At 40.3% G+C, this 13530-nt stretch overlaps 1 protein-coding gene across 2 annotated transcripts in view; it reads left to right on the top strand.

Annotated features, from left to right (window-relative positions):
- The window catches only part of SEC24D (SEC24 homolog D, COPII coat complex component), a 103030-nt gene that overhangs the window by 14653 nt on the left and 74847 nt on the right, over positions 1–13530 (top strand). For both annotated transcript variants that reach the window (XM_070504682.1, XM_014858199.3), the window contains exons 4-7: positions 3272–3420; positions 4630–4905; positions 5203–5330; positions 13021–13132. In XM_070504682.1, coding sequence (XP_070360783.1) covers positions 3272–3420; positions 4630–4905; positions 5203–5330; positions 13021–13132 — 665 coding nt within the window. The remainder of the gene's footprint in view (positions 1–3271; positions 3421–4629; positions 4906–5202; positions 5331–13020; positions 13133–13530) is intronic.

Here is a 13530-nt window from a genome sequence, read left to right as displayed (position 1 = left end):
TCTCCACATTCTAACAAACTTCAGCATGCAGCCCACTTCTTGAGCAGTTTGTGGCAAACTTGAAACGAGAAGTGTTTGAGGTTGAGCAGGCCACAGACAACTGAGTCAGCTCTGCAGAGGGTTAGGATTAAACCGAGGCTCAATTTTCATGTTTTATTAGTCCTCTGGTAGTAATTCTTTATTGACTATTCTTTTTGATGGTGAATCTGCCCTTTTCTGACATTCAGTGAAGCAGTAAATTAAAATATACAATTGAGTGCTTCTCGGCCCAGAAACAGGTTAAATGAGGTAATCAACATAAGAAATATTTGTCTATATGATTCCTAATTTTAACCACGTTATATTTATAGCAGAGAAAGGGATCGGTCCATTCCTTTGGCTCATTTTTACTGTTTGAAAGCTGAGAGCTGTGGAGGTTCGGTGGCTTGCCCGTGGTCACACACCTGGTCTCCAGGCCAGGAGGTCCTAGGACCTGGATTCTTACCTAAGTTCCGACACTCACAGGCTGTATGACCTTGGATAAACTAATTTAGTAAAGTCATGAAATTGAAAAATATTAAACCCCTTTGTATGTTTAAAATGTTCTGTTAATCTGTTTTCCCTTATGGGTATGAGAGTTTGTGTTAGCCCTTTAATACCATTTTATTTTTAAGTTGATAAAATTGCTTTTAAAATTCAAGTCTGATTGACAACATTTAAGTTGGTCAGAAAAAAGAAAAATTTATTTGTGACTTTCTGAAGCCTAACCCCAGGACATATATTAAGCAATGAATGAGAAGTAGGCATTTATGAGTCAAAGAGTAATGGCTAATGATTGTACATTCTCTCATTATATATTTTAAATCTTTAACCTTTTGTGAAGTTAAAAAAATGATACTTGAGGCTACTTGTATTTGAAACATATTTCATCCTATTTATACTATGTAATAAATAATTCATACAATTTTATATTTTAAAAATAGTATTAACATTTGTGAAATATCTATGAACATCTTTTTGGGAATTTTTAACTCAAACAATTGAATAACACGCCTCCCCCCATTTAACCAGTCATTTCCAGTTCCTGCTCATCAGATCCAAACCCTGTAACCGTGTTTCACGCTGCACCACAAATATATTCTTACAGAGCATTTACAGTCTGCCTGTGTGGAATTATTCCATATATTTACCCCCCATGACTGAGTTTTTTAAAAAGACAAAAAGTATCATTTCTTGAAAAAAAGAAATATCTTTTTATGAAACAATGGGTTTACAAAGCATATATTTAACACAATTCTTGAAATCATTTCTAAGTGAGAACAATCTATTTTAAATGTGTCAAGTAAGCCTAGAGTTATATTTTGCCCCACCTTTTTCACCCCTAAGTGTCATTAATAGATTAGAGATATAAAGAAACCTTTTACCGTGGAAGTTAACTTGTTTTGTTGTTTTGGTGTGGAAGATTGGCCCTGAGCGAACATCTGCTGCCAATCTTCCTCTTTTTTTTATTCTCCCCAAAGTCTCAGTACATAGTTTTTTGTTTTGTTTTGTTTTTTGTTTTTTTTTTTTGAGGAAGATTAGCCCTGAGCTAAGATCTGCTGCCAATCCTCCTCTTTTTGCTGAGGAAGACTAGCCCTGAGCTCACATCCATGCCCATCTTCCTCTACTTTATATGTGGGATGCCTACCACAGCATGACTTGCCAAGCGGTGCCATGTCCGCACCCGGAATCCAAACCAACGAACCCTGGGATGCTGAAACAGAATGTCCGAACTTAACCGCTGTGCCACGGGGCCAGCCCCAGCCAGTACATAGCTGTATATCTTAGTTGTAGTCATTCTAGTTCTTCTATGTGGAAGCCACCTCAGCATGGCTTGATGAATGGTGTGTAGGTCTGCGCCCAGGGTCTGAACTGCTGAGCCCCAGGCTGCCGAAGCAGAGTGCACAGACTGAACCACTACACCACTGGGCCAGCCCCAAAAGTTAACTTTTATAATTTTCTGTCTTTATTCAGTTTTTCTCCCCCAAAATTATTTAAATCAAAGGATGCTCAGTCTAACTGCATTGGTCTTTTTTCCATTTTTCACAGGAGAAAAAATTGACAGCTTTGCTTAGCAATATTTTTTGAGTTAAAACACTATCCATTCTAACTTTATAACCCTTTAAAACCAAGTTTCTGCTATAGGATAGCTTATACACTTACATAGAAAAAGCGTTTTGCTCATTCATCCGTTTAACTCAAAGTTTAGGATATCATCATTCTGAAATATGCTTAATACCATACAGAGTAATGGTTTGAAGATAAATTTTAAGTTTTGTTTATAGTAACTATTCAACTTAAGATCTATAGAGAAAAATGACAAGAGAATATTAGTGTGATGTTTTGGAAAGTGTACTCACTTAAGACCTGGGGAAAGGCTGGTTCCAGTTTTGTCACAAATGAGTTGTGGGACTTTAGGAGGCCCCTGGCCTCTCAGGCTCTGCTCCTGACCTTTCAGTGGCAGTGAAGGATGGAAGACAAGAGTGTGGGCCACTGGGAAAATCATTTCCAGTTTACAGAGAAATTGAAATCAGGGTGTCCAGCTGGGAAAATTTAATTTTTATGTAAAATTTAAAATTGATAAGAAGTCATAATGTGACTCTTAAGGGAAAACTTTACCCTCATTTGGCAGATTAACCATAATAGGAATGCTCATCAGATGGTGGTCACTGCTTCATGGAAAACAAGGAAAAATAAACATACAATAAGTTCAAAATACGTCAAAGGTAAAACATGACGAAATTATTAGATTGAAGAAAATGAGCAATTTCAAAACTTTTTACTTGGTTGCTCCTTTTCAAGTACTATTTTGCAGGCAGTGTCCTGCTCACTGAAGTTATAGTGCAAGTGAAATTTTGTTTTCAAAGGCTGGGTAGGCTATAAGGAGAATAGTCATAAAGCTACAACCACCAACCATTTGAATTTTCTTGGTTTCTGTTCTATTGATCATTAACTCTGTGGTGGGCTCAGCTTCTCAAATTGATTTCCAAAGCTGGTTCTGTGTTTACACTAGGAATTTTTTTTTTCTCTGAGTATCTTGACATGTTCAGCCTGTGAGCATAGATAGGGATGATGCTACATGGTTCATTTAGAGCTCACATCCAGATTAATTAAAGACTTAGCATATGATAGCAGTCATTTGCCTGGTGCCCGCTAGATGGACTTATTTAATCTTACGAGTTGCTGACATTTGTTGTATGTTATTTGCATATCAAACTCTATGATATTATTTACCCAGCTTTTTCTCTCTTAGATTTCCAGGTCCTCCACCTGCCCACAGTGCAGCACCCTCCTATGCACCGTATTCACCCTCTACACAATCGTCTTACCCAAGTCCTGTGTCCACTTCATCCGTCACCCAGCTGGGCAGTCAGCTCAATGCTATGCATGTCAACAGCTATGGTAACAGTCTCGTTATTAGTGTTCATTGACTGCCTTGTGTCATGAAAATTCTTAATGAGAAAGGCTTTCTTCATTTTCAAAATACACGTAACTCTGGCACACGACATTGAAATAGTTTTTTGGACATTTTTATATAAATCATCTGTATTATGTATGGCTATAATTAATTGTTTTTCCTGATCATGCTGCCATTTACTTCAGTTTAATTGAAGGACTCTCAGAATACCTTACAGTCAATACTAGAACAGTAAAAAACAAAAAAATGCTGACTTCACAAATAAACATTAGAACAGTTAAATTATTTTAAGAAATATGAGGGTAGTTTTAGCCTTGTGTTGTGTATGATGGGGCCCTAAAATAAAAATATGATACTCATTGTTTCACCGCACAGTGTAATTCTGTCTTTAGATCATGGGAAGAATAGGAGCTCAGATGTCCTGAGGCAGAAAGAATAACAGGAGGGAAAAGAGTTACGGTGCTGAGATTGACATCAATAGAAAGGCTGTGTGATACAGAGGCCATAGGAACCTCCACCAAAGGAACAGTGTAGTCAGCCATTTGTCTTGATGAACAATGTTTCCATTACTGAAAGTTAGTTTTTTAGAAGTATCAGTGAAAAACCCCCAGAATATTCTGTCTTTTACTGATTTCAAAATGGATATGTCTCCAAGCAGCCACGTAATTTCATGTAATGAGTAAGGAAAAAATAATCTGGTTTTACAACTATTTCCATGATGATTGGAAAGCATGTTAGAGGTCCATCCCTTCTCCCTGGTTATTTCTACCTAGTTCCAAAATCCTTGTACATTTATGGACCGTATCTGCAAATAATTTATTGAATGTGTAAGTTATCTGAATGAAGCTTGTTATGCAATAAAATATTCTTCTATATGATTTTCTATTGTACCAGTTACAATTCCTTAATTAATAGCATGTAATCATGTAAAGTTAATACAACTGAGTTAAAATTTATCCCACTAATTTTCTCCCTATAATTGTAAATATTGCTTTTACTCTTTTTAAATTGTCCAGTTAAAATGCCCCAAATAGCATTTGCGATCTCATGGCAAAAAAAGCAGTTTGTAAGGGTGCCTTCTTGCTCCTTCTTGCTTTGTATTCGGAAAGCGAGCGTCCCTGTTGTGTACTTTGTAGAAGTTGGAGAGTTGAGAAATGTGGTGTTTAGGTGGGCTGGTCTTCTTTCCCGCACAGGTCCAGGCATGGCTCCCCCCAGCCAGGGGCCCCCTGGCCCTCTGTCAGCACCATCGTTCCAGGGTCCTCCACGACCTCCACAGCCATCCGTTTTGCAGCCTGGATCTCAGGTTCTCCCACCACCGCCCACCGCACTCAACGGCCCTGGCGCCTCCCCCTTGCCTCCGTCAACGCACAGGCAGGACGGGCTCCCCGGGCCTGCTCCTCCGAATGCCCAGTACCAGCCCCCGCCTCTTCCAGGACAGAACCTGGGCACTGGATATCCTCCACAGCAGGGTAAGGCGGGCAGGACTCAGAGGCAGGTCTGAGTTTCCTAGGAGTATGCTTCACTGGAAATCAGCTTTGTTCCTATATTACTAGGCATCTGTCACTTACTTTTAAGGAAGGATAGTTTTTGAATAGTGTGGCAAGTGCAAAGAAAAGGGGAATCATAGATGTTCACACCTAATACCTTGCCTTATTTAAAGAGATGAGAAATGTAGCATGCTTGACTGAACAGCATGATGATATCAGTGAGTCCTACATCTGGGATTGGAGGTTATGGTCATTTCTTTTTAAATTTTTTCCACGCAGCCAACTATGGCCCCCAGATGGCAGGTGCACAGCTTTCCTACCCAGGGGGCTTCCCCGGAGGTCCTGCACAGATGGCCGGTCCACCCCAGCCCCAGAAGAAGCTGGATCCTGACTCTATCCCCAGTCCAGTAAGTGCTCTTCTCACTCTCTCAGTCTCCCTCATAAAGGACCATTCTTCATTCATTGTTCTCAGAAACTCTTCAGTGTGTAAGCATCTCTCCTGTCCTTTATTGTTGAAGCACAACACCCATCGCATAGAGAAGGCTTCCTTCTTTCTGTGTCTTGTGGTGGCAGGGAGGATGGGTTAGGGCCTGCTGGGGTCTCCATGAGAGAAACAGCCTATGTCTATTTTTTTTGGTATCATATAAACTTGGTAGTATCTATTGATGATTATATTGGCAGTATTTACTGATGTTTAAATGAGTAGTTCGTAGGAAGAGTATGTAAACATGCTATTTTAAATAACTAAAGGACCTTTTTCAATAAGGGTAAGAGGCCCATAGAGAGTGAAAGTACAAAGCATTTTACATTTTGCATATTAAAAAAGCAAAAAATTGTTTTATATAAAATTAGAGCTATAACTTAATTCATCTCCACCCAAGGAACTTTCTTTGGAGGATTACTCTTTAGTAACTGTATCCATCAGCTTTTATTAGCTTATTCTGCATAACAGTCCCCAGCTTTACTCACGGCCACAAAGATTTATTTATCTCTTAGGTTACATGTAGGCTCCAGCAGTTGCAATTTGGCTTTAAGTACAGCTCTACATGCCCTTGTCATTCCAGAGTCCTGGGTGAAGGGGCACTCCATAATGGGGTCATGTTATTCTCATGAGAAAGGGGAAAAAAGAAGAGAACTGACCGAAAGGTGCAATAGCTGGTAAAGTTTCCACTCAGATATGGTGCATGTCACAGCCACTCATGTGCCCTTGGCCAAAACAAGTCCTATGACAAAGCCTGATGTCAATGGGACAGGGATGTATAGTCCTCCTTCAGGAGAAACTTCAGGTCTTGTGGCAATGAGCAGGGTGTTGAGTACTTTTGGAATAATCATGAAATTGACACAGTTAACTTTGGTCTTTGAAGTTGTTCTATCAACATGAGTAGAAAAAGTTAGATAGACTGAGGAGCACAAAGAGCGGCTGCATTAGCTAACCCTTGCTGTGTAACAAACCACCACCAAACTTAGTAACTTACAACCGCTATTTATTAGGGCTCCTGTGTTAGTAGGTTCCCTGGGCGGTTCTCCTAATCTAGGCCAGGCTCAACTGATATGGGCCGGGCTTGCTGATGCGTCTGCCATCAGCTGGAGTTTTAGCTGGAGGCTGAGTGGTCTAGGATGGTGTATCAGTTCGCTGTGGCTGCTGTAACAAATTACCACAAACTGGGTGACTTAAAACAACGAAGCTGATTCTCTTACAGGTCTAGAGGCTGGAAGTCTGAAATCAGTGAGTTGGCAGGGCTGTGCTCCCTCTAGAGGCTCTGTGGGAGAATCCATTCCTTTCTCTTCTAGCTTCTGGGGGCTCCAAGCATTCCTTGGCTTGTGGCCACATCATTCCCATCTCTGCCTCTGTCATCACATTGCCTCTTCCTCTTCTCTGTGTCTTCTCTGGACATCCGTCTCAAAACTCCCTCTGCCTCACTTTTATAAGGTTACTGGTTATTCCATCTAGGCCCCACCCAGATAATTCAAGATAAGCACCTTCTCTCAAGATCCTTAATTTAATCAATTCTTTTGCTGTATGAGGTGAGAGTCACAGGTTTCCGAGATTAGGACGTGGATATATTTTCAGGGGTTGGGGGACCACAGTTGAGCCCACTACAGATAGTGTTGTTCCTGTGTCTGGTATTTGGGACCCATCTGTTAGTTGGAGATGATTGAGCTATGTCACCAAGCAGGCTAGCCTGGGTTTGTTCACTTGGCAATGGAAGATATCCAAAAGGGACAGTAGGAATATGCAAGGCCTCTTGAGGTCTTGTTTTGGAACGGGCACATTGCCACTTCCATGACATTTTCATAGCCAAAGCAAGTCACAAGACCACCCCAGAGTCAAGGGGTAGAAAAATATATTCTGCCTCTCGATGGGAGGAGCTGCAAAGTGCTTAGAAGGGGCACAGATACAAGGAGGGGTGGAGGATTTTGGCTATTTTTGTAATTTACCACTTATTCTATATTTATTTGAATATAAACTTGAAGATTTGTGATAAAGTCTCATTCTATAACATGTTAGAAATTAAGTTTTAATAACTCTTAGTGCCTTGATTGATAATCATGTTACCAGCCGTTACTTTCATGGTTTAATATTATTTCATTGTTCTAGGTAAAGAAATATCGTATACAGTGATGTGTCATTTAGTGATGGGGATATGTTCTGAGAATGGGTCGTTAGGTGATTTCATCGTTGTGCAAACATCATAGAATGCACTTAACGCAAACCTAGATGGTATAGCCTACTACACACCTAGGCTGTATGGTACTAATCTCATATATGTGGTCTGTCGTTGAGCAAAATGTCATTATGTGGCACATGACTGTATTGTGGCACATTGAGTTCATTTTTATTTCTTGTTTCTCGGCTTGTGTATAGCATCAGCAGACTCTCTGGGTCATTCTGCATCATTCTCTGAAGTTTTTAGCTCCAAGTTCACTGTTAATCTCTCCAGTACTATTTCTGTTACAATTATTGGCTATTTTACTCTCCATCCATAAAAGCTTTCATTCCCTGCCTCTCAATTCTTGATCTTTGCTTCCAATGTGCTTTTCATTTACCCCACCTTAGTTGTCCATAGTCCTACCATAGATCCTGTCATTACCAATTATGGTACACCTTCAAAATCTTGGTTGAAAGCATCCTGTTCTCCAACCACTGCCTCCTGTCTCTTTAGCTCATTCCCTTTAGGACTCAAACTCCAAAAATAATTCACCCACCAAGACTTACAACCTACCACTTTATCTCTGACTCACATTGCCTTCATCTTTTCAGTTCTCTTATGCAGCTTAGATTATGTGATCCATGATGATAAATGTCTCTTACATCCTGTACTCTCAAACTTCCTTGCCCCTCTCCCTCTACTGAATTCGTCTAGAAGAATCCCATTTGTGGTTAAACCTGCTGTACATTTATTCCATGCCTACACCTCAGATGCTGAATGTGACTTGAGAAAATGCACACCATGCTGACTAGTCTCATTTCCAGTTCATGACCACTAAACTAAGGTGAACTTGTAGTCATGTGATTCTAAAACCTGGCTGCTCGAAAGAATCACTGGTGGAGTTTTTAAAAGCTTGTACCCCAGATCCCGTCCTTATGGCCTCCTAAGAACGACTCTCCAGCAAATGTCCCCCTATATTAGTCAAAGTTCTCCAAGGAAACAGAACCAGTAGGATGTGTATCTATATAGAAAGAGATATCAAGGAATTGGCTCACTCAGTTGTGGGGACTGGCAAGTCTGAAATCTGCAGGGCAGGCCAGCAGGCTAGAGACATGGAAAAGAGTTCATTTTGCAGCTCAAGTTCAAAGGCATCTGAACACCCTCTTCCTCCAGGGTCCCTCAGTCTTTTTCTCTTAAGGGCTTCAAATGATTGGATGAGGCCCACCCACATTGTGGAGGGTAATCTGCTTTACTCAAACTCGACTGATCAAGTGTTAATCACATTTTTAAAAATACCTTCCCAGCAACATCTAGACTATTATTCGACCAAAAACTAGGTGTTATTCCACCAAAGGCTAGGTACCATGGCCTAGCCAAGTTGACACATAAAATTAACCACACATCCCCTGTCTCCTGCATCATCTATACTTATTTGAAGATCAACTTCAAGTTTTCTCTGCTAAATCATTCTCATCAGAATATAAACATCCTTCAGCACCTCTCATTGTTAATCAAAGAAGCCTCCCTTGGCCCTTCTTGAAATCTCTATCCAGTTTCCTCCCCATTTATTGGCTATCTTTTATAGCAAGAAATCACCGAAAGAGTTGCCTATACCAAGTGTCTTCAGCTCATCTCCTCCATTTCCCTTCTGAACCTATTTCAGTTTAGATCTTGTCACCACGACCCCACCAATACCATGCTTGTCCCGGTTTCCAGTGACCTCCGATTACCAAATCTAGTGGTCAATTCTCAGATCTCATGTGTCTCGACACAGCAGCAGCGATTTGACACATCTGTTCATTCCATCCTCCTTGAAACACTTTTTCGTCTGGTTTCTGAGACACCACCACTCATTTACATCTCTGCTTACCTCACTGGTGGCTCTTTCTTGTTTCCTTTGTTGGCTTTACCTCACCTCTCTGACTTTCTAGTGTTAAAAGTGTCCCAGAGCTTAATCTTTGGACCTGTCCCCCTCTCCATCCACATTTACTCTCTAGGTCAACAGTACTCAGAGTGTGCTCCCAGGAAGGCACCATCAACATCAGCTGGCAGCTTATTAGAAATTCTTGTTCTCAGGCTCCACCCCAGACCTATGAGTCAGAATCTCTAGGGTAGGGCCTTGGACTCTGTGTTTTAACGAGCTCTCCGGATGATTCTTAGGCTCACTAGGAAGCGTTGCTTTAAGTGATCCCATCCATTCTCATGGCTTTAAATGAGAATGCAGATGTTCCTCATCAAGACGTTTTCCCTGAAATCCAGATTCCAGCCCCATTCTTCCAGTCCCTCAGCCCAAACAATTTGGAGTCTTCCTTGCTTCTCTCTTTCTTGCACATCTCACGTTTGGTCCTTTAGCTCATTCTGTTGGTCCTGGTCCTGCTCTATGAGTTTGTCCTGATCCAAGCCTTTACTATCTATCCACCCGGATTGTTGTAAGGGTCTCCTGACTGGTCTGCCTGCCCTTCCTGTCTGCACACAACAGCCAGGATGATCCACTGAAATTCTCAGTCAGATCATGTCATGGCTCAGAACAAAACCCTCCAGTAGTCCTGGAGTTAAAAACCAAAGTTCTTACAGTGGGCTGCAAGACCCTACGTATCTGCCACCCCTGGCTCCCCCATGCCTCCTGCTGCGCACACACAAACTTCTCTGACCTGGTCTCTTACCCGTCTTCTCCATCACTTCAGCCACACTAGCCTCCTTGTTATTCCTCAAACATGCCAAGCATACTCCTGCCTCAGGGTCTTTGCACTTGATCTTTCTTCTGCCTAGAATCTCTTCCCCTGGCTGTATGCAGGGCATGGCTCATTTCTTCATTTCCTTCATGTCTTCATTGCTCATCCCCAATCTCCTTGGCGGCCGTATCCATATCACTCCATACTCACAGCACTGATTACTCCCTGACATAGCATGTATCTGACTTGTACATTTGTTTATTTATTGCCTGTCTTCCGTACTACAGTGTCAGCTCCACGAGGTTGAGAACTTGGTTATGTTCACTTCTGTGTCTCCAGCTCCTGGAACAGGGCCTGGTACATAGTATGCATTCATATCTTTGTTCAATGAATGAATGAGTGTTAACAGCAAAAGCAATAAGCAGTATTTCTGTAATTCATCCAAGACTCTTCAAATACATACATACAAATCAGTCTAGTATTATTTTTTGTCATAAAAGTAATGAAATAGCAATGCCAGTTGGTACCTGTTTATGTTCCTATTACCCAAGCAGCATGCTTGTGCTAACTAAATAAATTCTTCTTTCTGGAAAGAAAGATGTAAAGTCATGCTTATTGAACTCCTGTTACCTGCCAGTCCGAGCTAAGTGCTGACAACAACCCTTTTTGTTGGTGGTATCGTCCATGTTTTGAAGGTGAGGAAACTAGTGTCTCCATCAAAACTTTTCCTCACTCTCTTTCTGTATCTGCAGAAGCTGAGTGCTTCCTGGTCCCCTCTTTCTCTCACCACCCAACGTTCGAACAGTTCTCCCTTAAGCAGCCCACCTTAGATGTGCACACACCTTCTTACCTCATTTCTCCCTTACTCTTCTTGCTCATTTATCTCAAGAGAATCATTCTTTTTTTCTCTTTCCTGATTCTGTTTTATGAACCGAGAATACTCTATGTACAGCAGATAATGGTGAAAGTAATTCTACTGGCACATCTTCTGAGGGAAAAAGAAATCTATACGTTTTGAGGTAGCTTAGGCATTCTCAAGAGTCACTGTCTTCAAATTGAAACCCTTTAAGTACCAAGTCACAGACAAAATCTCCATTGAAATTTCTGTGTGTTGTTTAATCCCTAAGCATGTTTTTTGAGAGCATGCATTTGAGGCAAATAAAAAAAACTATAATATATTTTTAAAAATTACTAGAACTGTTATAATACTTCTTACTCTTTCTGTAGTATTCTAGCCACAATGTGGATTAATTTAGAAATGTAATTACCACGTATGACACTGTTCTTTGGAGGCAGTGCTTGGTAAGTTGCAAATGGCTAATTTAAAAATAAACTTTTTGAAATATAGTCTAGTTGAAGACCAAGAACTATGTTCAATATCTAGATCATCATGGCTTTATCTTTCTTTTGTATTTGACACTTCATTGGTTGAAATGAGTATAATTAATGTTGATAATATAAAAGCTACTCCCATTTTGGATGACCCAGGTTAACCTCGTGGTTGAAATCTATAATGCAATTATAGTGTTTTGATTTTTCTGTTTTCTTCTTGTCTCTGCCCATGGTAGCTTTTAGTCTCATTTGTGTCTTAACAGTAGTTATTTTTGGAGCATATTCTATATCCTTAATTTAATAAGAGTTCAAGTCCTATGAAATTAGAAAGACAGAAATTGTGTAGATTGAAAGGCAGGCTAAATCTATCTCTGATATGCCATAAAACCAATGATATCAGTGCCAACTCGGGCCTGGATTGGGTGAGATGGGAGAGGAAGAGGAGAAGGTAACATTTCAGAGTTTGGGGAAGACAGTTTGCATGTTATCAATAATTTCTTTAGGAATATAAAAAACTGCGTATCCTCCAACGCTGTGTGTTCCAGTCTGGCACCCATCTCATTTCTCCTTCTTTTCCCTCTTTTTGCTCCCTTCTTTTTTTTACCCCCTTGTCTCTTGTCTCTCTTATCCTGTGATGAAAGAATTGAGTGCTGGGAGAAGGTAAAGAAGAAGAGGAAGATAATTATTAGGATTCCCTCTTGTTTTCTTCCTAACTCCATACTACTAGATTTTGCTCATTATTTTCATCCCTAGACAATTACAACAGAAAGACAAATTCATATCTCTATATTCTTTATCAATAAATATTTTAGTAGAGAATAGGATGTTTCCAAATTAGATGACAAAATATAGGGACTGTTGTTTCTTCTGATTTTATTCATAGGCAGAACCCACGTGAGAACTCTTTATATTGTTTGTTTCTTGTGTCTCAAGGAGCAGGAGTGTGGTGGGGAAACTTGAAAGGAAAATTGAAGATCAAGAGGGATTTGAGGAGACTAGTTAAGGCTTTTTAGGTTATATATTGTAAGTCGTTTCCTCTGAATTTTATGGTTTTTAGCCTTTTAGAGTTTTCTTTAACTGCAAGAAGTATCTTCTTTAATAAAGCTATTTTCAATTTCTTTTCCTACCAGAATCTTTTTTTTTAATTGCTTATCTATGGTCCCAATAAAAAATTGAATAAAAATAAAGTTCTCTGAAGGGTCAGGGTCGGAGCTCAGAGTATTACAGGATAGAATTAGAAACTGCAGATCTAAAACTGTGAAGGTAAGCCACAGCGGAACTGAGGGCATGGTTGGTTCTCATGAGAATTTGATCTGAAATGAACTGAAAGCATTTAGAAAATGCCTATTTTTGTGTGCGTGAATAATGAGAGGGCGGGAGGGAGAGAATATTGGAAAGAATCTTAGCTTCCTTTAACTTGCTCTTGATATCTTATTTATCAGATTCAGGTGATCGAGAATGACAGAGCCACCAGAGGGGGACAAGTTTATGCCACCAACACCAGAGGCCAGGTTCCTCCCCTGGTCACTACAGATTGTGTGATACAAGACCAAGGTATTTATTTTCAATAATATTTTTGATTGAGGTTTTAACATTTACCACCGTTTTTTTTAAAAGCAAATACACTAACCCCCTTCGATAACACCATCAATGATGGGGAGCCTCTTTATAGCTGATAGTGGGGACCAATTCACCGTCAATCACTCAAGTACTGAGAAGATACTATCAACTGAATTCTAGTCTCTGCTTGTAGAAGTCTAGAGAGTGTCTGGTGCGATATAGTGCAATATATCAGTTTAAGAGAAGTCTTTCTTTTAATGTGTGGGTTTCTATTAGTTCCTGCCCTCCTTTGGTTTAATTTATTTACTGCATTGGAGACCTGGCAGGACAGCATGAGCAGAGCTGTAGGGATTGAACACTGAGAAGTCAGCACGCCTGGTTCCAGCTGGAGT

The sequence above is a fragment of the Equus asinus genome, chromosome 3 (assembly GCF_041296235.1).
Source record: "Equus asinus isolate D_3611 breed Donkey chromosome 3, EquAss-T2T_v2, whole genome shotgun sequence".
Lineage (NCBI taxonomy): Eukaryota > Metazoa > Chordata > Mammalia > Perissodactyla > Equidae > Equus > Equus asinus.
This window is presented reverse-complemented; position numbering and strand designations above follow the sequence as displayed.